The sequence below is a fragment of the Ciconia boyciana genome, chromosome 4 (assembly GCF_034638445.1).
Source record: "Ciconia boyciana chromosome 4, ASM3463844v1, whole genome shotgun sequence".
NCBI lineage: Eukaryota > Metazoa > Chordata > Aves > Ciconiiformes > Ciconiidae > Ciconia > Ciconia boyciana.
Genome location: NC_132937.1, coordinates 16,207,224 through 16,233,041, shown reverse-complemented (window position 1 = coordinate 16,233,041; position 25,818 = coordinate 16,207,224). Strand labels below are relative to the sequence as shown.

The 25,818-nt window shown below is 46.6% G+C and overlaps 1 protein-coding gene across 3 annotated transcripts in view; it reads left to right on the top strand.

Annotated features, from left to right (window-relative positions):
• The window catches only part of ARK2C (arkadia (RNF111) C-terminal like ring finger ubiquitin ligase 2C), a 59,552-nt gene that overhangs the window by 573 nt on the left and 33,161 nt on the right, over positions 1 to 25,818 (top strand). The window contains exon 1 of one of the 3 annotated variants that reach the window (XM_072860020.1): positions 5,225 to 5,327. The exons of the other annotated variants lie outside the window; for them this stretch is intronic. Coding sequence (XP_072716121.1) covers positions 5,306 to 5,327 — 22 coding nt within the window. The 5' untranslated portion in view covers positions 5,225 to 5,305. Of the gene's footprint in view, positions 1 to 5,224; positions 5,328 to 25,818 lie in introns of those variants that run through there. 3 annotated transcript variants of the gene reach the window in all.

The following is a 25,818-nucleotide window of genomic DNA, read 5'->3' as shown; positions in this document are numbered from 1 at the left end:
TTTAACTCCCCACCCACCCACTCCCCCCTCCCGTCTCGCCGTGTAGCGTAGTCACCAGGCCATTTCAGCATAGCTGTAGACGGTAACAGCCATTTTTGTACCTTCATCCTGTTTAGCTGAGTACATTGCACTGTAAATTCCTGTTAAGTGGATTCATTTTGCTGTGGTCGTTGGGCGCAGAGTCTCCTGGGGGGCTTCGGGGGGGCCAAACGCCCCCAAACTGCGGCCAAACGCCCTCGCCCCCCCAGAAAAAAATTAAATTGGGGTGGGGAAATCCGTCACGGAAAAGCAATTAACCTTAATTCAAAAAAATAAAATTGGAAAAGAGTTGGAGAGTAAGATCTGTGGTTAAACGGGGGCTAAGATACCCCCCAAAAGCTGCTGGCCGGTGCTGGCGGGAGTTGCCCGCAAAGGGGTGCAGCATCCCTGTCCCCGGCCGTGGTGACACCGAAGCCGACAGCTGTCCCCTGTGGTCACCCACCCAGCCACTCGCCCGGCTATCCCACGCTCCATCCCGCCTGTCCCCATCAGCCACAAGTGTCCCGTCCCATTAGCGCACCTCCGACGTGGCGAACACCCCCCCTAAGATTTGATTGCGAAAAGAGACGACTGGCAAAATGGTTTTCCATTAAACAGGGATAACGTTTTTTTCTGCTGTGCTAAATTACTTCCTGTTCTTATTTTGTGGGTAATTTTCTGTATCGAATATCCTTTGGTTGTGTATCTTCACCTTTTTCTTGTACTAAAACTAAAGCATGGTCTGTATTTTTTTACATTACCTAGTTTCTGATGTAAATCTCTCTGTAGAGACATACCCTGCTGAAATGTAATGTGCTGTAGCCTATACATCTGCTCAGTGTACGCTGCTTTTGTTCTGTTGCCCTTCCATAGCATGGTGGGCCTTGCCTTTTTGTATTGTGTGCATGATGACATTGTTACACACGATTCCACTAATACTAATATACGATCTCTCAATAAAGAAACTAGTTTTCCTATATTAACCTAGTGTGCTTTTTCTATTGCTGTTTTCCCATTTATTGTCGTATCCTGCTGTTTAGATTTTTTCCTTGCTTTCCCCCATTGTGAGGTTTGAGTGAGTGGATTTTTTTTCCCCGTAGTGCAGATATGGGGGCTTTTTAATACATATTTTTTTTCCTCCTATCCTATATTTACCCTCAGCATTAGTCTGTGTGTACGTACTCCCTAGATGCACAGTCTGTATTACTGTTGTGCTGATGCAGAATTCTGTTTACCACAGAATAGCAAAAAAAAAGTGTATAAATCCAAGCCCTCATTATTAATCACAAAAAGATAGATATTTGATGAAGGGCTTGCTGCTTATTTCATTCTAGTTACAACATTACACACTCCTTACCAGACTGATACCAAAACAAGAGGGATGATCTCTGGATGGATGGGGGAATTATTATTATTTTTTTTTTAAACTCTGATTAACAAGAGGTAAATGAACCTGGAAAAAAAAAATCCCTCTAATCTATTAGCTGTATATTTAAACATATACATATATGTGAGTGCCCTGCCCACCATCTGCTAGGCAAGAAGTTGCTGTGCCTCGGTCCTGTGGCGACTTGGCATGCTATAAATATCTTCACTAGACCCCTGCAAGGCAGGGCTTGTAAAACTGTCCCACCTGCTAATGTTGTAACTACATTTTCCTGCTTGAAGCCTCCAGGCCCACCATCTTCTGAATAATCTGATTTGGTCAAAAGAGCAAACTATGGGGTTGGGAGAAAGTCACCGGGAACCTTAAAATATTGGAAGCAGGGAGGGATGGACAACCAAATTGTGGTCAGTGAGCAATTTTGCTGCAGCTGCAAAGCGATAATAATACCAGTCACCTCTCCTTGTTCCTGTGTCAGACCGCCTTTCCCGGGTCTGCAAAATGGTCCCGTAAAACCTCCCAATTTTGACTTGGATGCCACCAGGAACCAAGAGAAGTCAGGGCTCCCGACAGCAGGAGATGGGGCTGGGGTTGTGTGTGGGGGGGGAGCATCTTGTCTTAATTGCATTTCTGCAGAAGGTAGGGAGACACAGGATTGGTTATTTGTCTTTAATGAGAGGAAGATAAATTCAGCAGGTCAGTGGTTCCCACCGCTAAAATTTCCAGAGGAGCCGCTAGCAAACAAAACAAAAGCAAGTGGCTCCAGCAACCTGCCCTGCCTTACCCCACTATCCCTCGAAGAGATGCATCATTTTGCAAGGCCGTGCCTTTCCACCTCCCTCCTAACTTTATCCTGAGTTTGGTTGGTTTTTTTTTAAACATTTATTTATTATTTCCTTCTCCATATTTCCTTTTCCGTGTATCTTGATGACTGTTTGGCCATCCTGTCCCCTCTGTATGAGCACAAGCGGGTTGCCCCCCTGCTCCCCCTGATGTAGTGTATGCTGTGGCCCTTTGTTCTCACTCCATCATCTCCCTGGGCCAGCGCTGAGCTCCGTGCGTGACACATGTCCCCATACCCATCCCGAGGAGGGAGGCTCTGCTCGCTTGCATGAAGGGAGACATGCATGCCTGTTGGGGCTGATCATTTTCCAATGTGATTTTTTTTTTCTTCTTTTTTTTTATTTTTTTAATTCAATACCCATGTAAGACAATGAGATTTGGGTTATGGCGTGGAAAAAAATCACCGCCCCACCCTGAAACCCCAACACGGATAAACCCAGTCCCCTCTGAAACGTACCTTGCACTACGGACACCTGCCAGCAGCTGCCTCTTTGTTAGGAGCAGTGGATTTACTGCAGTGTGTGTAATAACCCCCCAGATCTGCAAATTAGCACTAATACAGAGCAAAACTGTTTGGTCAATGTACTCTGAGGATACCTTGGTAATCTAATCATACAGAAAGCTGCTGGGTTAATGGCAACTCGTACTAAGCAATTTATCATCTGCATCATATTTTGACCTGTCTTGTTAGAAACACATTCTTATGAGAGGAAACATTCCCCCCCACTCCACCTCCCAGCCTTATTAGTCAGTAACCACCAGGCTTTCATAGCTCGTAATCCATCAAATGCATCCACAATTTTATGACTTAATTCCTTTGACACTCCGAGTCTTGAAAAGCCACCTGGTGCAAAGAAAATAATCTTTTTTTATTTTAGCATTGTGGGCTGAGGAAATCCAAGACGAGTCACGTGCTAGTGGTGCTGCTGTGGGTATGGAGGCACATGCAGTGATTTCTATAAAGCCTATACATCTCTCCAGCACCAACCTGTATTCCTGGGCTGCTTTAAATAACTTATTTCAATAACAGGGAGACAGATAATCCCAAACACGAACAAAACAGGCCCTGAGATTCATTTGTATAAGGGTTGTGTAAAGGTCTGATATGCATCTGCGTGCATTTAATGATGCCAAATGGGAGCTGGACCCATCTGTCTCTCACATGGGGTTTGGGGTGTTGTCACAATTTCCAGCATTTTTAAGAAAAAGGTAAACAAATAGTGGTCACGTTTTGCTCATATTGGGAATTACCAGCAAAGCCTAATGAAAGCTGATCTGGATTTACCTCGCTGCGTGCGGATCTGGCCCTGTGGAAATGTGTTATTTAAGAACCGGTGAGTTGGTGCTCGAGCGAGAAAGCAAACGCAGCTGCGAAGCTGGGGGGGGCATCGGGGGGTGTTTGCCACAAAACCCAGGAGCTGCCATGGCCGGGGGACACGAGGCGGTGGGGACACAGTGGGGGGACAGTCCGGCATCGCTCGGTGCGTCCCGGACAGAGCGTGGGGTGCGAAACTGGGAGGCGAGATCCGTAGGCACCAGGATGCTGCCATAACCGCCTCGGGCCTCGCCGAGTCGCCGGTCTTGCACCGAGTCCTCCTCCGTGAACCTCCTGGAAGGACTGTCCTAGAGTAAGTCTGAGCTTCCTTTTTTTGTTGTTGTTGTTTTAAACCCTGCTCGTAGTTTGGGGAGCACCTTGTTAGCTGAAAGGGGAGGATGGAGCACTGCTGGGGCAGGTGCGGGAGCCCTGTCCTCCCAAACCTGTAGGAGAACAGCCCTCAACTGCCACGGGGAGCATGCATGACATCCAAGACCAGCTCATCCCTCTCCACTGACCAGATAGATGATGGTCGCAACTGCTGGAGGTGCAGGGGTGGCCGGAGAGGGGAGGATGGCTCTTTCAGGGGCCCTGCGGGGCATGACACCTGGTAGCAAGGGCATGGGCATCCCCTCCAGCCCGTTTACATGCTGGTTTGAACCCAAACCATGTGCTGGGGCTGCCTCATGTCAAAACTGGAAGGTCCTTATCTCTAGAGGTGTTCAAAAAGGGACATGCTGCAGCAGGTCAGCAGAGAAAAGCCTTTCACCCCCCTTAACCTGGGAATGCTCATTTTGTGGAGCATTACATAAATGTGCCAGAAATGCAAGCGGAGACTTTGCAGAAGGTCTTCTCCTACTTCTAGATCAGCTTCGATATCTGTAACCTCCAAGACCAGAGTTGGTTTTGCAATTGAGAGAGGTGTGATGGCACCGCCGAATGTCGTGTGACTCTTGGGCATCTCACGGTATTTGGGTGTTTCTACATAAATCTGCAGCTCTTGGAGTCAGGCGATAGCACAAGGCTTTTTGATTAAAGGGTAGTATATAAAGCAAAGCTTCAAATTGCTGCTTATGGCAAACTTAGTGCTCAAAACTCAGATGTCAGCTACAACACTCGGGAGGTTTTTCAGCCGACGCGGTGGTTTAGGAAGGAGAAGGGCAATGTGTGGCTGCAGTGGGGCAAAGGCAGGGACCTGCAGGTGGGCAGCAAGAGTGGGGCTAAGACCCAGTGGGGAAAATGGTAATTTTCTCCCTTTTTGGGTTCAATTCAGGGAGATGGAATGAGTCAGTCGGCAGAGGGGTCGGGGTTTCCCAAGCCGTGCTCTGCCCATGAGCAGCTCCACACAGGATCCCATGGAAGACCCCCCCAGTTTAATCCTTGCGTGGTCTTGTCTTACTCCTAAACCTTCTTAGGGAGAAACTCAGGTCTTTTAGGAGTGGCTAAATTCTTCCTCTAACCTAAAAAAACCCCAAACAAATCGCTTTTCATCCAGAGCAGCAGATCCTGGTCGTAGCAGGGACTGGGCTCCTGTGCTGGAGAGCGGAGCTTGGCAGAGCTCAGCAGAGCCAGGACACAGGGAAAGCAAACCCGTGTCTGCTCCATGCCTCCCCACCACCTTTGCTTAACCCTTCCTGCTCCTCCTCTGCTCAGTTTTGCAGTCTCCTGGGACCTTTTCTCACCCATTTTCCTGCCTGCTGGTCCTTTACGTTTCCTAGCCCCAGCTGGCTTGGGCTGGTTGGCACATGCTATGGTGGATCCCTCTTGGTAAGTGTCCTTAACTACTCTTGTTTTCTCTCCCTCCCTTTAAAGGCTGTAAAATGTGCCTGCAGGAAAGTTGCACCATGTTTGTAGCTCCTTAATGAAGATTACCGCTTTGGATTGAGTCAATAAGCCCAGTGGGGGTCAAGAGCAAAGTAGATGCTGGAAGCAGTGAAGATGCAGCTTATGGGGAGAAGCAATAAGGAGCAGCTTAGTACCCATGGGCTGGGACCCGTTGAAGTGAGGACATGCCTGTGGGGAGATGTTCAGATGAGGATTTTCGTAGCTCAGAGAAGGACCTGGATGTCTCTGTCTCTCACCCTGCACTCCTGTGCTCCTGGCCACTCACAGCAGCTGCCCTGCCTGGAGGTGACACCCTGAGGTGTAGGTGACCATTGGCTTAGATGGAGCCACTGTTTTTCCCTTGGGGGCTCAAGTAGATGCAGTGGAGCCGTTACCGTATGTTGGTCCTCCACCTCCTTCCTCAAATGGTAGAAGGAGCAGCCACTTCCCTAGACGAGGAGAAAGCCGGGCCATGGGTACTTTCTGGGACTTCTTTGAAGGGACCTTGAGCAGGACTGTGATGGAGCTGGGCAGCCTGCCAGGCCAGATGTCCGGGCACCCAACACCAGGGTTGGGTTAGGACCTGCTCCAAAAACCTGCTCTTGTCTTCTCCAGGCTTGGGGGGTCTCTAAAAGACATTCAGAAATACAGTCCCTCGGGCACCCACCATGCTGCAGCTTCTCCCCACGTTGGGCTCCTCCAGTAGAGGGTGGGACTGGGAGACGTCCCCATAGCAAATGTGCCCTCCCCATAGCAAATGTGCCCTCCCCAGCACTGCTTCATGTTGTGTCTCTGGGCTTCCTCATCCTCCTGGTGGCATCTGACTCTTCCTTCAGTCATGCTGCTAGCTCAAGGTCCTGATACATCCAAAGGGATCTTGGTTTTTTTAGAAGCTGTGGGTGCGTTAGGAGGCATCACTCATGAGTACTTGCCCAACCAACCTGTTCCCATGATAAGTCTGCTTGAAAACTGGGCATCTACAGATAAAAGGAAGCTTTCTCCTCTTTTTTTTTTTTTTTTAATAGCAGAGGAGGTGCCTGTTCTTATGTAGCCCTGCAGCATTGGGTAGGATCTCATTTGTCTGTGCTCCTTGGGGCAGTGGAGGATGTTTGTCTGGTCCATTCAGGGCTGATCATCATCAACTGGTAGGAGCTGAGACTTAAATATTCTCCTGTAAGCCCCAAACCTCAGTGAGGAGCAGCTGGAGTCAGAAGTGAGCTGTGGGTTTGTGGTGAAGCTGTCTGGATGTGGGATCAGACACCAAGCTGGAAAGGTCTGAACTTGTTTATATGTGAATAAATCCAAAATAAGTCCTCAACTTTTAAAAGAGTTGCTTGGCATTTATACTGGGATGAGTAAGATGAGAATCAAGTTTGAGGTCGGGGGCGGGGGGTTTATTTAAAAAAAAATAATAATTGGCAGCAAACTGACCACAGTCTAAAGGTATTTTCTTTGCATGAGGGTTTGCTGATGCAATTCTCTTTGCAAGACTATCAGCGTATTTTCAGCCCTAGTGTGGCATTTGCTGGCAAATTTGAGCAGGAGCTTTTTTTAAATCTCAGGCAGCGTCTGAAGGTAATGGGGGTGCTAATGCTTCAGGAGAGGTGTCCGTCAAGCCTGGCAGTTTCCACATCCTCCAGGCGGAAAATACCATGTCTGTAATTTGCCCAGCAGGAAAGGAACTGCAAATCTCATGCAGATTACAGCACTTGTTGTTGTGGTTTGCTAAATCTACATTTCTCTTTCTTGTAGCCTGGCCTTTAATATTAATATCTTTAATTTCATTTATAAATTCACTTATCAGCTTTCATTAGTCATCCTGTTAATGATACCAGGCAAGACATTTGTCATTTGACGTCAAAAGGCAGATTAAGGGACTTCTAGAGCCTTGGGAAACGGCTTCATACTGCACCGGAATTATAGCAGTTGGCATATGAGGCTAATACTATGTATAATTTGCATCTGCTGCTCAGGGAATGAGTGATTATTTTATATATTTAGCAGAAAACAAGAGCATTTCTTAATCATGAATGGTGTTACATTTCCTGCAAACTCTGCAGTACTATGAATCACTGGGCTATAAACATCTTGTTGCCGGCGTACCTGGTTTCGCATTACCACGGTGGTAAACCCCGGAGGGTCAGATCCTGACAGCTCGCCTCCTCCTTGGAGGGTTTTACTGCATGAGTGGCTAATTGAAATTAAGACGTTCCCTCAACCCTAGGAGCTGGAAGGGACCGGGAGTGGATTAAGCTGTGCTTGGCCAAAATTGAATGTCTTTGGTCTCTACTCTTCCTGGTGGGAGGCGAGGGCGTTGGTAGGGTTTGGAGAGATAGGCATCTAAGTTGTAAAAGAACCCACAATGTTTGCTCAAAACATCTGGAAAAGAGCAGGGTTGAACTGAAAAAGGATGAGATGTAGCATCCCCAGGCACTGGTCCATTCAGGCCCATCACGATGGGGCTTTATAGATGTTAGGAGCAACCAGTGTGTTGAAAGAGGCCTTATCTTGTCCCGCCATTATTTGTGATGTCCCACAAATCTCCGGGGGCTGAGATAAGGAACGAGGAGGCTTTCTGCACAGAGATAACATGACATGAGTGGGCTTGGGGTTACAAGGCTTTTTTTTAATAGTGAATGTCTCAATTGCATGCAACCAACCCTATAAAAAAGGATTCCCTCCCATGCTGGCCGCCTGCAAAGCCCATCAGCAGCCCTGAACTCCCTTCTCTGGGCAGGGCTTCCTTCGAGATCGATGGGCTGCAGGCAGCTCTCCATGAAGCTGAACTGAGACTATTTTATCCATCATGTACCAAAAGCACTTACTGAGCTGGTTTTGCTCAGCCCTCGTTGGCCTGAGTCTATATGAACCTGAGATAATGGTTGTATCATGTGTCAAGTACAGCTCTGGGAGAGTCTGGAGGTAAGCAACAAACCCAGCTGGGGGCTGCAGACTGACCTATACCATCTGGCATTTTGATTATTGGTGTGTGAATTTGGCCTGGGTGGGAAATGATGGTATGGGTGAATCTGGGTGGGCAGGAAGCAGCCAGAGGTTGCAGGGATGTGGGGAGGTAGAGCCCCTCAACCTCCCATCTGCAAGGGCTGAAGGGTGACCCACAGCCCAGGGAGTGAAACACCTTCTTGCTCTTACCAAAGCAGCAGCAAAACCCATCGTCCATCCTTAATCTGTTGCTCAGCTCTCTGCCTGACTCCTTCCTGTGTTAATTAATGAGTGGTGGTCGGACTCTTGTCTCTGAGGTAGCTCCTTGAAGCTGTGAGCTGAAAAAAATGGCAACTCATTTGCAACGTGAAGGAATATTGCATGGGAATTGTGCCCCAGAGTGAGGGATGTTGTGTCCCAGTGGCAGCCGGGGGATGCATGGGTGAACGATGGGTGGTGGACCAGCAGCTCAGCTGATGACACTTCTTGAGTTGACTTGAGTTGCTGGGTACTAGAGCTAAGTGAAAACAGAGATATCTGGTTTTGATGATGATGATTATCTTCCGGTTCACTGGTTGAAAACTTATTTTCCTAGTTTTATATTGTCTTTGAGTTTTTCAGCAAAATGGGGGGGGAGGCTTTTAAATGGTTCATTTGAAGTGAGATGAAATATGCCACAACCCCAGAAGTGAAATGCTGTCTTATGGCAGAAAATGAAACGGCATCAACTGGATGCAGGGAAAAAAAAAATTCATCATAATCTTTCAGTTGGGTTTTTCATACAGAAACATTTCACCTGGACATAATTTTTTTCATATCTGGGAGATGGATTTGGTGTTTTCTACTCACTTGGAAAGCATGCAGTGGTCAGGAATAGACTGCCCCAGTCTTCTGTGTCCTTGTACTGTGAAACCACATTGTGACTTTAGTGTGTGCAGTAATCGTATTTATTTAATCAACAGAAAGTGCTTTAATGCCTGAGATGAGTCTTGGAGAATCAAAGGCTGTGCTCCTGGTGCAGGAGGTCACAAAATGTAGTTGGCCCTTCACAAAACGAGGGAGGTCATGTCAGCCCCTGCCGCTCCTTCCTTCTCACCTCTATTGGCAAGGAGGGTGGGTTTCCAGGCTTGCGAGGACCGGAGGCGGTTTCCAAAATGAAAATGAGAGCTGAGGTCTCAAACAGGATGTGCAACCACTGCTTTGCTCCTCACTGGGCTCATCCACCTGAGTTACTTCAGCCTGCAGGGACAAATAATACCTTCTCCATGGCCTTGTTTGATTTGAGTAGGGAAATCTGTCTGGCACGTGTGATTACAAACTTGCCAGTGGAAATCCTGGGTGTTTTGCCAAAGGAGACCATAGAAGTACCCTGGAGATAAGGATGTATCATCTTGCCCTGAGTTATTTGCACGGAGAGTCCTGTATTGCCAGTTCCAGATGGCATGTGATGCCATCCAGGTGCTTCTTCTATAGGGTGCAGGGGTGTCCTGGGGAAGGAAAATATTACCAGGAGGCTGTTACAAGCTTAGAAAAATAGGACATGGACCAAGGGGAAGGGAGGCAAGGTAAATTCCCCTGTCCCTTGGACAGAAAGCAGTTCCTCCTGAAAGGAGTTGGGGTGCTGTTAGGGAAGCTGAAGTATGTTTGTTAGGTGTCCAGTGTGACTGTTCTTCCTGTAACAAGCAATTTTGAGCCCCATTAACAAAATCAAGGGCCAGACCTCAACAACATCCAGGAAGCTCATAGCAGTTTTTGGGATATGTTACACTGGCTTGTGCATTAATCCAGACCATGTGGGACCAGCTGTGCTGAACCCCGTCCTTGTCCTAGGATTCCTTATCCACAGCCCAGCATCTCTCATTGGACCTTTTTCTATTAGAAACTAAGCAATGAGAGGAAGTCTTTTCAGCCTGGGCTGACCTCGATGCTGGCACACCCCAGCTTAGCCCCATCTGGCTTTCTGCAGAGACACAATATTTGCTGCTCTTCAGCAAATGCATTGCGAGGCTGGTTATATGCCAGATGAGAAGTCCTCCTGGCCAGCACTGCTGTTGGTATTACCTTCACTTGATTTCTTCACCTTTACCTCCCTCTTTTCCCACCATGGTTTTAAATATCTACCATGTTTTCCCCCATGGATGTGATGGTTTTTTTCCAAATTGCTCCTTCCTTGCACTCATTCCCTGGGCACCAAAGCCTTCCTCAGGGCTGGTGCAGGCTCTGGGGCTCAAATCTGCTGGAAACACTTGAGATACTCAAGCACTCTGGTCTGGTGTGTGTTGGTGGAGGGGAGGATAAGGTACTGCTGTCCATGGGATCGTGTGTCCAGAAGACAGAGGACCTCTTGGGGACCTCTGTATAGGCTGAAGGGATGAGGAGGCTGAAGAACAAGTGCTGCCCTCTGGCCGCTGCATCAGGAGATGGCTGTGATTGATGCTGTAATAACTGGTGTTGGGAACGCAGTGATGGGGAAGTCTATCTCATAACCAGAGTACTAGCTTTAAAGCATGGTCACATTGGTCATTTGGCTGGGGGAAAGGAGCTTCATGGTGTGATGCCAAGTGGACTCTAGGTACACATCCCTCATCTGGCTTCACTTCTAGAAAATACTGCTTTTAGAGGGGGAGTGGATGTTTTGCAGAAAATAACTGTGCAAAAGTGCTGCTGCTCTTTCATCACGTTGAACAGGGAGCACTGGTGCCTCTCCTCCCCCACCTCCTGTTTTTGGTGCACCAGCACAACACAACTGGTCACAGCTTTCTGGCCCCATGATGGGAACGGGGAGGCAGCAAAGGCCCCTTCCCAATGCCCTGCAGTTTAAATGGGAAACAGGGGGATGGACAGGCTTTGTAGAAACCCAACTCACTGGCAGCATCCCTTGGGGGGAGGTGACATCCAAGCCAGTGTGAGAGCCAAAGGGCATCAAAGAGGTGCTGGAACCCTCCTGCGAGCAAGGGCCAGGCAGGTGGACAGTGCAGGGGAGGAGGGATGTACCAGGGCACCCAACAACTAACCCAGCTTTGAGCTGACACCTCTGCAGAGGACTTGGGGGAGTCCTCTTTGAAAGCAGCCCATTGGAGGTAAGTTTAACAGAGTGAGTGGGTGTGCAGAGTTGGCACCCTGCCCCCTGAGTTGAAATGCTCCTCTCCAGCCCATGAATAGACCCTGCTCCTGGTTGCTTTTCTTTTTTTCAGCATAAAGAACAAGTCCATTTCTAGTGATGCCATGACGCATGCACTTTCGCATCACGCCAGGGAGCTGGAGCTTTGAGAAAGCCAACAAATATAATGAGACTTTGTGATTTAAAAAAAAAAAAAGAGATAAAAGCCCAGAACACAACAGTAACATGAATGCAAAGTGTTTGCCAAGGTTCAGACACCAAAAAGCCAATGAAAAGGTGCTTTGTTCTTATCAATGCCTGCCATGAGGGGTCTGCTCCCCACATCTCCTGGGGTTTGGGGTTGGCTGTGGTGCAGTCCTGAAGCTGTAGGAGTTGCTTTCTCTGTGTGTCCATGTGCATACCACCTTCCATGGTGAGAAAGGTGGCTTTCCCCTCTGGTGTCCTGCTCTCCCCAAAGAGCAAGGCTTAAAATTCCTGGCAAATTTGCATCTCTGGGAGCGGTTTTAGGTGAGCTCTGGTGTGGAAGTGCTGGGTGCTGGTGGAAGAGGGAGGGCAGTACACAGCAGGAAGCCCAGGAGGCTCTCAGGGCAGTGGGTGATGGACAAGAAAGTCAAGGAAAAGCAGCAACACACAGAGAGATATCCCACACTGCGGGCTGGGGATGCTCATCAGTGCGGCTTGGTAACAGTTAGGAGAACTGTGGGTCTCCACCACATCCAAGCTGGGCAGGGGTTGGAGATGGCCGCTGACTGGTTTCCACAATATTAAGAGAAAGAGAGACCTTTGTCAAGCAAGCTGAGCTGCTCTGAAGGGCTGGGCACTTTGGTTGAATGAACCACCGCTTGTCATTGAGAAAATGGGGCATTCAGGAGTGTGGCAACTCTGCCCAAGCTGCACCTGTAATACCAGGGCATCTCTGCGTTTAAAACTACCAGCAGGATAATGCTAGTGGGGCTTTACACTGCTGCGCTGCTACCCTGAAACACAGAGGTCAGAAATCCATATACTCCATTAGAGCAGAAGAGTAAATGACCTGAACCCAGGGTCCCAGGAGGAAGTTTGCCATTGTCATGAATGGGTGATTTAGATTGCTTAAAAAATCACCATCAAAGGTATTAGCAAAAGTGGTTTTAATATGATGTTGTAAAAGTGCAACTTCACAAAGTTCAATGGCAAGGTTCACTCTATTAATTACTACATGGAAGAAACATACAAAGGAAAATTGAGTTACACTCAAGTTAGAATGATTCAGAGAAACTGGGGATACAAAAGGGTATGGAGGACCCTCCCATTGAGTCATGAGGTTCAGAGTAGACCCCCTTGCTTTCTCCAGAAAGGGCTTGGGGACTTCTTGCAGACATCTCTTTGGGGCTAGATGTTTGCAGATCTGCCAAATCTTGGACAACTTCTGAGCCAGCCAGCACTTCCTAATGGAGCTCGGTTTGATTTGCTTGGTCAAAATGCTTCTTCTGAATGGAGGAACAGGATTAGATGCTTTGTAGTCTATGTTTCTCAAAAACATGAGAGAAATTTTAGAAAAGCAGTGTGCAGCTTGGCTGGTGTTCTGGAGGCAGCAGGCTCTAATTAACATCACTGGGAAGTTCAGATCCCAACTTTAATTCCTTTTTGTTTGTAACTGGGAGCTCTGAGGAGTCAACAGATTTTGTGGCTTGAACAGATGTTATTTTTTTTTTCCCCAGAGCTGGGCTGAATCTGAAATACACCTCTATAATTGCTGCTTTTATCTCTTCTACTTGATGTCTGCCAGAACCACTGACCAACGGACATTACATGGGTTAGTGTTATTCATCCTGTATTATTTCAACTCAGGCAGAAGTCTTCTCCTGGATTCAGCTGTTAGCGCTGTGAAAAAAATCTTGTAATCTTTTTCTGCTTTCTCTAAAGGTTCAGTTATGCTGTGAACTGACAATATAAATGGAAAATGCACATCTAGGACTATTTTCATTCCAGTCTTTGTGTGAAGTCTGCACTCCTCGTGATGCAGAAATGCTGTGCACTGCACCACTCTATGCATGTGTGCGCAATTACAAGCACACCCCTTGCAAGGGTAGAGGAGACTTTTCCATGTTGTTGGTGCTTTCAGAGCTGTAATGTGGAGGCACATACCCAGCTGCTCCAGAAGATGGTCCTTTTTTTTAAGAGCATCTTCCACTGACTGATAAGAGTTGCAGAATAATTCAGCTGGGAAGGGACCTCTGGAGATCTCCAGCCAAGCCTCCTGCTCAGGGCAAGGCTACCTTCACAGTTATTGAGTGTCTCAGGGTCTTGCCCAGCCAATCTAGGATATATTCAAGGATGGAGATGACAGCACCTTGGAGGTGCCTGCTCTCTGGTCAGCAGTCCCTGGGGGTACACCTGCTCCCAGGGCTGGATGGGCAGTCAGATGGCATGGGCAGGGGTGCAGATGTGCTCTCCCTTGCCATAAAATTTGATGTTGGACACTTTCTGTCCATTCTGCACCAGGGTTGTCCCCTCCAAACAAGGGGACTTTCCATGGGCAGGGAGATCCATTTCCATGGCCACATCTGCATGGGGAAGACCCCAAACCACCATGGGTCTGATCCAAGGCCAAGCAGCTGGGCTGTGTCCAACACCTGGAGCAGAAACCAGCTCTCCCCAAAGTGCTGGACGTGCTCCTGCTTGCCCAAACAGCACGTGTGGATCTGGGTGGGCAGGGGGCACAACATGCTGACCCCCAGCTCCACAGATCCCCGCTTGGACCCTCTGGCCTTTCTTAAAGTTGAGTAAGTGCTTTTTGGTCTCCCACCTTCGTTCTTCCATCTGTACAGTGCACCAGTGCCCATCTCGCAGGCCACTGGGTATAAAATTTAAAGAACAAGGAAAATGCAGATAATTCTACTCCTTTGTAGGTAAAATTCCTGGGAAAATGTGAATGTGGATGGGGAAAAGTGGATTTCTGGTTTTCATCCTTCTTTCTGTGGTCACTATTGAGGAAATGTGTTACAGGAGATGTCTGAAGAATTGTATTTAGCCATAAAAACTTGGTCATATGTCTCTGCTTTCTTCAGGAAATAGATTTAGAAATTAAACAGCTGACAAAGCTGAGATTTTTGGATGAAAAATAAAAACCTCAGTTCTTTCCTAGTGTAATATATATATTTTAAGAATGGTTTTAACATTATTTTGTTTTAATCCAGAAGGAGGCAATTTCCCAAGGTCATCAACTGTAGCAGTGGGAAGAGTGACTCAGGCCCCATCTCCTCTATGAAATCTGCTTAAAAATAATTATCTAGGGGAAAACCTGGCTGCTGACACTAACTGTACAACTTCCTTATCTAGCTGCTCTGATCAATAGGTTTGCTTTCCCCATGTAGCTGATGATAGATCTTGACTTTTTGAGTCTGACAGCAACTTTTTGCAATGCCAGCTGATACAGGGCCATGGAGACTTCTCGATAGCAGGGGATTTGTAGAAGTAAATCAGATCTGGAGTCACTGAGAGGGAATTAATGTGAAATGCCTCGATGTTAGTTTTACAGTTGCTTTAATAGGCATAACTACACTATTAAACTGATCTGCCTGTATTTAACTCTGTTGTGGTTTAGCCCCAGTCAGCAATTAAGTACCACACAGCCACTCGCTCACCCTCCCCCCCCAGTGGGATGGGGGAGAGAATCGGAAGGGTAAAAGTGAGAAAACTCGAGGGTTGAGATAAAGACAGTTTAATAGGGAAAGCAAAAGCCGCGCACGCAAGCAAAGTAAAGCAAGGAATTCATTCACTACTGCCCATGGGCAGGCAGGTGTTCAGCCATCTCCAGGAAAGCAGGGCTCCATCACACGTAATGGTTACTTGGGAAGACAAACGCCATCACTCCAAATGTCCCCTCCTTCCTTCTTTCCCCCAGCTTTATATGCTGAGCATGATGTCATATGGTATGGAATAGCCCTTTGGTCAGTTGGGGTCAGCTGTCCCAGCTGTATCCCCTCCCAACTTCTTGTGTACCTGGCAGAGCATGGGAAGCTGAAAAGTCCTGATAAGCACTACTTAGCAACAACTAAAACATCTCTGTATTATCAACACTGTTTTCAGCACAAATCCAAAACATAGCCCCATACCAGCTACTATGAAGAAAATTAACTCTATCCCAGCCAAAACCAGCACAAACTCTTATTTGTACTTGAGTGGAATAAATGTTTTCCTTTAGGAAGGATGAATTTTACAGAGTAAAAGAGCTATTATAAAACTCCCAAATGCCTCAGCAATAATGACGTGACAGCTTGCAGCCTGAAACCCAGACTCCTTATGCTGTGGTAGTGCCTTAAAGTCCTGTTTCATCCCCTTCCCCACCTCCTCTTTTCCCTCACCCCAATTACACTTCCAAAATGTCTCTGAAACAATGGTGTTGGGCACACAGCTGGTTAGACCTTGGGTAGTCACACAACTAAAATTGTCATCTTGCTTCAGTAGAGCAACTCCTGACTTCAGCCCAAGTCAGTTTCTTCTCCATGTTGTTGTGTTACCTGGTGGAGAACATCCTCACCTTGATACCCAAATGGGACTTTGATAAATTAAGGCTCTATAAGAAGTTGCAGCTTGTACTGGTCTGGTATAGACATGAGCTGGCTGCACCCTTGGATTTGGTTTAATTGTGCTAGAGTAGGAAAAGTGTTTTCTGATGTTTTTTAGTGGTAGGTGGTCCTCCTTTGCTCATGAGTGACAGTAGCTATACCACTTTGTTGTAGAAGAAGGGAGAGAAACTGCAGGTGAAGTGGGCCACCGGCCATGGGGCCATGCCAGGAGAGTATGGGCAGATGATGGGGTGGGCACCTTCATTGCTCACTTCCCTGCTGTGTTGACCACCAGCTCCTCAAAGCTGCTTCCCAGCTGGGCACAGAGACCAAGAGGAGGCCCAGTGTTGGTGGCTGTTGCGCTGTGAAAAGCAGAAGGAGGAATAGACCCAACAGACCAGGGTGAACTTATCCAGATCCAATGTCCATGAGTCCAGCAACAGGGAGGATCTTGTAACATGTTTAAATCCCCCGTAGCGTCTTTGTGGAAGGCAGAAGGGTGAAAAACCTTTAATCTTGCTCATAAAGTGAGGGGTAGAAATTCATGCTGGGGGAGAGGGCTAGAAACCTTCAACCATGCTGAAGTCTGTTTCTTGCTTTTGGGATTTTTTTGGTGGATTTTTTCTCATTTTTTTTCCCCTCTTCTTGGCTCTATCTTTCAGCTGAAGCTTGTGCAGATTTGTCATGGGTCAGAAAAACTTAAGTCATGATTTGTAGAAGATGAATGGACTTTTAAAATCAATTTTGTGGTCCCCGCTGTCAGTGGGGTGCCAGTCACTCTGTGCTGGTGCTGCCCGGTTCCTCTGCCGCTATCATTAGGACGCGTGGGCAGGATTCATTACAGGGAGGCTGAGCCTCGCTGCCTGTGATGGAATTGAGCTGCCTGACCTTAATGTGTGACTGATATTTAATTTGAAGTTTCTCTGGACACCAGCAGGCTGTAACAGAAACAATACAGGCCCAGCGACGCAAAGCCTTAGCCCTGAGAAGAGAGAAAAATAAATTAAATTTAGTAATTAGTAAAAATCCTTGGGGCCTAGAGGTCACACGTGGAACTAAAAAAAGTGTATTTTTTTCCACCTTGCAACTGCATGGGTTCCTGGTCTCGTGTGCTGTGGGGAGGAGCATGGTATAGTCTATGCACCCTGGACTGGTGGGAAATTTTGAGATGCTCCTGGCCCCACTTGGGTGCATCTCCAGCCCCATAGCCATCACCATCATCCTCCTGGTCTCCTTTGCTTTGCTGAGATGCACAGGCCCTGTACCCCTGAGGCCCTAATCCATGGGGTCTCTCCTGATGCACCCATTGCCCCATGGGGTCCCTCCTTGCAGGTGTGTTACCTGCAGCAATTGGGCTCCCTATGGTCCCCATCTGGCCTCAGGGATGGTCACCTGCTAAAAATCCGGCTAGGTGCCCAGAGTGGACGTGGTCACCCTCCCATCCCTGGTGCTCAGTTGCAGTCCTTGCTCTGGTGGGAAGTGCAGGCAGCAGGCTGAGAACATCTGTGAAGCTGGGTCACAAGCCGGACCAGGCAGGGGCTGTTTTCCTCCCATCCCACAGGATTTTTCAAGACTGTGGGAAGAAGTAGAAACCCCTGCCTGCGGCTCAGGGCTTTGAGCTCTGCCTGGGACCCAGCACTGGCCAGTTCTTGCCCTGTGAGTGCCAAAGATAAAAGGTATGAGTAGGTGTCCGGGCTGGGACCATCAACCAGGTTTATTGCCCGTTCCCTTCTCCCCATGAGCTGCACTTGCCCCTCGGTGCAGCAGGGCAGGCAGGTGAGGCACAGGCAGGGGGTTCCCAGCATGGGGCTCTTGCAGGAAAAAGTAAAATTGGAGAATGAGCCCACATCCCAGCTGTTTGGCAGGGAAAAGTGTGGTCCCTCCTCAGTCTGGAGCAGATGAAGATGTCTCTCTGGAGCCAGGAGGAAGCTCTGGGCCAGTGCAGTGCCAGCTAAAAGATCAAATTACAATTTCCTATTGTAATTTCCAATGCCTCCTGAAGGTCTAGGGCCATGATGTCACTGAAATCGGGAATCAAACTCCTTAACACCAATGTAGTATTAAGAAGCAGGCATTCTTTATTACGGCGCCGGATGCACGGGGGATCGTTCCACCTAGCGTGCATACCGCAGGTTATATCAGTCAAACTTATATTGTCCAATTACATACATATGCATCAAATTTCCTGGAATGATCATACATATTCATTCTATTTCCTGGAACTAATTATCATATTCGCGTGGTCATTACGCATGCGTCCTTGAACTCCGAGGGGCTTCCGTGGGGGTCTCTGGTGGTCCTTGGTGGTCGTACAGGTGTGTCCTTTAGTTGACCCCTTCTTCTGGACATGCGCAATATCACCTTGCTTATGTAAATTGCTTCCCTTCTTCATGGTGCATGGTTCCTAACAATGATTTGGCACCCTTAACACAAACCAATTATTCTAACCACCCTCAACTCTTTGTCAAGATGGGCTGGGGCTGTACTGGGAACATAGCAGCATGTCCGTACTACTCCTCGTCCAATTGTCTTTGGGCATAGTAGCATATCCATAGCCATAGATGTACAAACACAACATTAAAGCATTGCCTACCCCGCTCCTATCTCTATGTTGCTTAGTTACAAAAGAACAAACTAATCATTTTGGTTACATCTGGTTACAATGATGTTGTAAAAGGTGCTCTGTCATCCTTTGGGAAGGAAAGGTCTCCACTCCTTAAGATGCAGGAGTGATATACATAGACAAAGCTGAGCTATCTTATGGTCTGTAAATCTGCTGCCCACCTCCCTGGGGCTGACCCAGTGCCCTCCAGGATGAGTCTTCCTGCTCTTGGTCATGTGTGTCCATGGCTTGCAGGGCAGAAAACCACCTGCTGCTGGGAAAAATTGTTAATGTAAAGCAAAAAAGGGGTATCTAGGCTGCTACCAGTAGAAACTCAGTCCTGTTGTTCTTTGGTTCATCTTACTAGCAATGGTAACACACTAATTGGTGTGGGACCCCTGGGTGGGGTGGTATCTGTAAATGCCCTGCAAGCATGCGGTGATGTAGGAGACCTTGGCTGGTCATAGGGGAAAAGGTGGCTTCAGTCCCTGAAGCATCACCAAGAGGAGGTGGGGAAGGGGACAGCATGGCAGTGACCTGCGGTTGTAGAAATACCTTTTCATGGGAGATATGCAGAGGAGAGGGTCTGGTCCTGGGTCCACCATCCACCACTTCTGCTGCCCAGGACAGCTTTGTCCTCTGCCCAGCTCCTATCTCTTCCTCTGTAAAACAGGGTGCATTAACCAGCCTGGTTCTCACTGCGCTGGGTAAGTGTTCCTCTGTGCCATTTAAGTACAGAAACCGCTGATTTGGGTGTGCCATGATTCACCACAGCACGAAAAGTCTGCCTGGAGGCCCTGCAGAGGAACCAAAATCAAACAAATTTCAGATGGTCTCCCAAATGAAGCTGAAAGGTCATAACAAAATCAAGCAGGAGGTCGTGTGCGGCACTGCAAGCCTCTGCTAAATATCAGCCAAAGATTAGTCCATCCTCTCTGAAAGGCCAAGAGCTATAAAGGCTCCGAGTTCCTTCTGCCACACGTTCAAACTCATGGGGTCTAAAAATAGCACAAGTGCCCCTATGAAAGAGAGATGCAACTTCAGGAACAGCAAATTCAAGGGAAAATGTCAGGCTGGTGACTTATGCGAAAATGAATTTGGAAAATTCTTAGATTTTTTCTGTTTTTTTAAGCCAAAAGGGACTTGTAGATCGTGTGGCTAGCGCTAATTAATTTGGCATTTTGCCAAGTGTTGTCATCCCGGTTTAATCAGCAGCTGTGAAACAGAGCATTGTCTGTCTGCCAGCCTCCTGTCCTGGCTTCCTGGGGATGGCCTCAATGGATGGACAACCGTTTTGAAAGATGAGTTTCTGGGGGTGGAGGAAAGTTTCAGCCAGTCTGGGATTGATTAACTGCTTGTTTAGGCCCCCCAACAAGGTGGGAATGGTCAGTCCTGTCGGGCTATGGTCTGCTGTGTGGTTGCATCTGCTTGGCCATTTCTGGATGTCCATTAGGTACGTCAGCACATCCTTGTATTTGTTTGAAAATCTGGTCTTTTAAAGGCTTCATCTGGCATAAAAGTTGCCCGTGCAGGAACTATACTGGAGGTTAATTTCATCTGGGAAAAGCAGAGCCAAAGCATCAGTTTAACCAGGGGGTTAGACTCTTGTGGAAAGAGCTCAACAAGGCTGCAGGCTTCTCCCCAAGGCCACCAACCTTCTCCTAATAGTATTGTGCTAATTAACTGGCAAATTCATTGGCTCTTGTGCTGGCATGGATGGCTGGTCTAACTGGGTCCAGTAATTCTCCCTAGACTAATTTCTGGTGTCTGACACTGGGTCTCTCATAACCTCCAGAGGTCTAAGAGCAGGAGTTTGAGGAGCAGCTGAACCTCACACCCATTAAAACCACTAAAAGCCCATATGAGACACCCTGCAAACATGAAATAACCCATCGGCATGAGAAATTTCACCTCATATGTGGCGAACAATGACTGATCCTGAAAACATGCGGGTGGATGCATCAGTTAAAAAGTGCCTGGTGTGCAGAAAGCCCTGGGGACACATACTTTCCCTGCCACAGCATCCCCCTTTCCTCCCTACAGCTGACAGCTCACCTGACTCCAGTCATTGCCACTATTTGTATTTATGGGACACTTTGCTAGTCCTATAAACAACAATTTACAGGTTATTCTGCAACCTGTAACCGAAAACCTCTTCTTTGTTTAGTTGTCTCTGTTAAGAGCAGCACCTGCAGCCCTGGGAGCTGAATTCCCTCTGAATGCCAGTGTTGTTTCTCAACAGCAAGGCTGGCTTTGGAAAGCAAGATAACGGTGGCAACCTGGTGCTGCTAATGGGTTTCTCCAAGGCGGTTTGCTGGTCCAGCAGGGCTGAGGGCTGCGTAGCCTCCCTGTACCTGCTGTGCTTGCTGGTTATGCTGAATGGCAGAGTGTAGGTTTCCAAGGTAGATGTAATAAAAACAACATCCACGTGAGAGAGGAGAAATGTTTCTGTCTGAGTGAGCTCGGCAAAACCACTGTCAGGAATGGTAAAAGTCGTAACGGGAGGTCAGCTTGGGTCCAAGTTGGGTGGTTTGCTCCTGCATGCGACGGGAGGAGGCAATTCTTTGAAAGAAAATGGTGAAGGGAGATAAACTCGACTGCCACTGCCTTGGTAACCCTCCCTTCGGGTGTCTTAAGGCCACCTGGTTTGGCTTGTCCCCTGCTGAGAAGCACTTTCTTCTCTGTTGCCGTGAAAAGCCGAAATCAGGACTCAATAGTCGGGATAACTATTGGTATCCGATTTCCTGAAAAGGGCAGTTTTATGGTGATGAGTTCCCGGAATTCATTTACATAGTCCAAGCATGCGCAGTAAAATTAGGGTTAGGGTCTTTTCACCCTCCCGGTGGTCTTCCATAGTCTTCCTCACGTTGTCCGTTAGTTGAACTTTGGGCTTCCTTTGTCCATATATAGTCATTGAGTTAGCTCATCAGTCCTTCGGCCTCGGAATGTTACAAGGGGGTCGATTTAAACGAGTTCTTTGGTGCTTATCTTTGGCACAATCATCCTGAGTTCCTGTTATCGGTGATTTAATTAGGAAGCCTAACAATGAGCTTGCTCAAGGCCTGTTTAGTCCTATCAGGTAAGAAGTTACAGGAAATGTCCTATCATCAACTCTGCTCAGCAGGTAACCAAAACTATCTTTGCAGGGGAAGAGAACAAAAGAGAACAAGGATGCGAGTGAAACTAAAAAAAATGCAAGTCTATGTATCACAGTAAGGTCTTAGTCAGGGATTGTCAGGGATTTAACCCTTTAATCTCCCAGCAGCTCCCCCAGGTCCCTGATGCTCTCCATCCCATTGTTATCCCACAAGGGTGAGGTCGTTTACCCGGTGTGCGAGACGCCAATATACGCACAGGGCAGAGGTATTTTATTTCATGTCTGCATAGAGATGGGTGCTAGGTGGTAGCTCCACAAAGCTAGCACAAAGTTCTGTCATACTGTAACCAGATGTAACCAAAATGATTAGTTCGTTCTTTTGTAACTAAGCAACATAGAGATAGGAGCAGGTTAGACAATGCTTTAATATTGTGTTTGTACATCTATGGCTATGGATATGCTACTATGCCCAAAGACAATTGGACGAGGAGTAGTACGGACATGCTGCTATGTTCCCAGTACAGCCCCAGCCCATCTTGACAAAGAGTTGAGGGTGGTTAGAATAATTGGTTTGTGTTAAGGGTGCCAAATCATTGTTAGGGACCATGCACCATGAAGAAGGGGAGCAAGTTACATAAGGAAGGTGGGATTGCGCATGTCCAGAAGAAGGGGTCAACTAAAGGACACACCTGTACGACCACCAAGGTCCACCAGAGACCCCCACGGAAGCCCCTCGGAGTTCAAGGACGCATGCGTAATGACCACGCGAATATGATAATTAGTTCCAGGAAATAGAATGAATATGCATGATCATTCTGGGAAATTTGATGCATATGTATGTAATTGGACAATATAAGTTTGACTGATGTAACCTGCGGTATGCACGCTAGGTGGAACGATCCCCCGTGCATCCGGCGCCATAATAAAGAATGCCTGCTTCTTAATGCTACATTGGTGTTAAGGAGTTTGATTCCCGATTTCGGTGACAATACAGGTACAGTATTTATACAGTCTAGTTATGCATATGCATAAGTAATTACACAAAGCAGTTTTCTATTGGTCTACATTTCTCTTATTTCAGCTTAAAGCTACAGTGCTACTTTAATATTCTGCGCACGCTCAAGGGTGAGGGGTCTCTGCTTGGGCCGGGGTCTCCAGCTCGAGGGGTGTGACTTTTAGTATTATAATGAGGATCGTTCGTGTGAGGGTGCGTCTTATCATACTTCTACTAGTTGTTTCAGATAGTTCCCAAAACATCTTAATTAGCTTACATATTTCTCCAGGATGTGCTTTACTCCCAAGGACAGTAATTCTTGTTTAGACGTGCCACGTTCCAGTCTGAATCCCCCTTATCAACTTTACGTAAGCCTTGGCCTTCCACCAGCTCCTGTTAGACTACACTGTTAGACTACACTTCCCCCCCTTTGAGACTATGAGACTTTTCTTCATAGTCCTCATATGTCTCATTATTAGTTCTCATTGATGTTACCTCGCTGGAAAATAACTCCCAAAACACACAGAGTATGTTTAGAGAGGAGACATTGCTTTATTCTGCGCAGGGTGCAAGGTGGAAAATTTCCACAAATCGAGCACACCTATTGCAATTCTTTTTCAGTATTTATACATAAAAGTTAACACACCACGCCTATCTAATACATAATTATTAGACTAACTAATCATCCTCTTCTTCCATTGGTCCATATTTTCTCTGCTTCGAATTAAAGTCACAGTATGATTTTAATTCACTGCGCATGCTCACAAGGAGTGGGGAGGTAGTCCTTTCGTCCCTCAGCTGGGTCGGTGGTCGCAATCTCCCCCTGCCGCCTTTACCTTTCCCCGAGTTACTGTTATTCCTGTTGTTTTCATGGTTGTTGTGGTGTCCCTTTATCTTTACGGCTCTCCCGGTAAGAGGATGTTCCTGTTATTTGTCTTTGAAGGGTTACAGCTTCACATTCTTTTAGGACAAACATAGGCTTGTTAGTAAAATATGCAGTGCCTGTACCCTCTTATCTAACTCTAACTGTGACTCTTCTTAACTACTAATAACTCTTATACTATTTCTATTTTATTCTAAAATAGTCTAAAATACATACTTATATACTAAAATATTCTAAAATGCATACTCGTTATTCACAATTCAAGGTGACATTAATAACTTGTACAATTAGTCATCTAACACATTTTAAGGCACAACTAACAACAATACAGATGATTATCATGATGATTACAATTATAATCATCGTTTGAAGTAAACTTGCCAACCATCCAGTTAGGGAGAATTCAAAACTTTGTAATATTTTGTTTAGAGGCCTGAATATCTCTACTTGATTTTGCCACTTGTTTTATTTCGTCTATTTCTTGATCTAAATGTTCAGTTATATTGGGGATATGGATGCAACAATCTTTGTTTTTCAGTTTTAGGTACCCACATACCCCGTGTTCATGTAATAACGTTAAATCTAAGGTTAGCCTGTTTTGCAATGTCATCTTTGAAGTTTCCTGTAATTGAGTGTTTTAAATCTTGTAATCCTGCTCTAGTTGCATTCACTAATAGTTCTACTTGTCCTGTTAGATTGTACAACCACATTTGACTCTGAAAGGAGGTAATTTGGAGACTGAAGAAAGCTTCAGTTTAAATCTAAAGTTAAAATTCCCCACTCGAGGGGATCGGCTGCGGATTTAGGTAATGGTGAACAGGCCATTATACTGCTGACATTATGGATTCTTCCAAATGATTAGGCAAGTTTTAAGACTAGATTTCTGTTACAAAAAGTAAATGCTAGGTTAATCAACGTCACAGATACAATTTTCATTGTAACCATGCTAAATTAATAACACTTTCTGAGAGTGGCCTAGGAGTAATTTCAACAGTAGTTTTCTAAAAGAGAAACCTTGATACAATTCATCGATAGTCCCTGGTTAGTTGGAGTTTCAGTTCTCCAGTTGGCATGGAGGTCCACTTGTCCTGGTCTGGTGCCTTCTTTACTCTAGTATAATGAATCCAGGAGTCGATCCCATTCACCTTTACCACTGTGTAAGTTTTTGATAGCACTGTATAAGGTCCTTTTCATTTTTCTTTCAAGGGCTCATCTTTCCAGGTTCATATGTAGACAGTGTCTCCTGGTTGGAATGGGTGTCCTGGAGTGTCCAAGGGAATGGGAGTCTTCTGGTTTAGGTACCTATGCAGGGAGGATAAACTCTGCGAGAGAGAGATCAAATACTCTTAATTACAGCCTGTCCCTTTATATGCATTTGGTCTCCCTTTGTGGTTAAATGATTGATTGGATATGGTTTCCCATACAGGATCTCAAATGGACTCACACCTTCCCTAACTCTGGGTGTAATTCGTACTCTCATTAGTGCTATGGGTAGAATATCTACCCATTTCATTTGAGTTTCCTGACACACTTCAGAAATCTGCCTTTTTAGGGTTTGATTCATTCTTTCTACTTTGCCACTGGACTGTGGCCTCCAAGGGGTATGCAAATCCCATTTAATGTCTAGAAATCTAGAAACTCCCTGCACTATTTCTGCAATAAAGTGGGGTCCATTATCAGAGGATATACCTTCTGGAACACCGAATCTGGGGATAATTTCTTTCAGTAAAATTTTAATCACTTCCCTAGCCTTGTTAGTGCGACAAGGGAAAGCTTTGGGCCAACCAGAAAAGGTGTCTACCATTACCAATAAATATTTCTACAGATTACACCTTGGCAATTCCGTAAAATCTATTTGCCAGTATTCCCTGGGAGTTATTCCTTGTTTTACGATTCCTCCCATGATTTTCTTTGCAATTTTGGGGTTATTGGTGCAACAGCGCGCTTTTTTAATATTATATCTGCTAGGGTTTGCATTCTTGGCCCAATGACGTGTCTTTTGGCAATTAGTACTAATGCATCTGCTCCTGAGTGTGTTTCTTGGTGCAGTTTCTCGAGTAGAATTTCCATCATATTTTCAGAAATTAGCAGAGTTGCAGGATTTAGAGCAGAGGTCAGGGAGATTACAACATCATCTTGTTCCAGCAGCACCGCTTGATATTTAGCTAACCTGCTTGGGGAGATCCAATGATGCCCTTTATTCTCAAGGAGAGAAGACACAGCATGAGGTACAAACACAGTAAT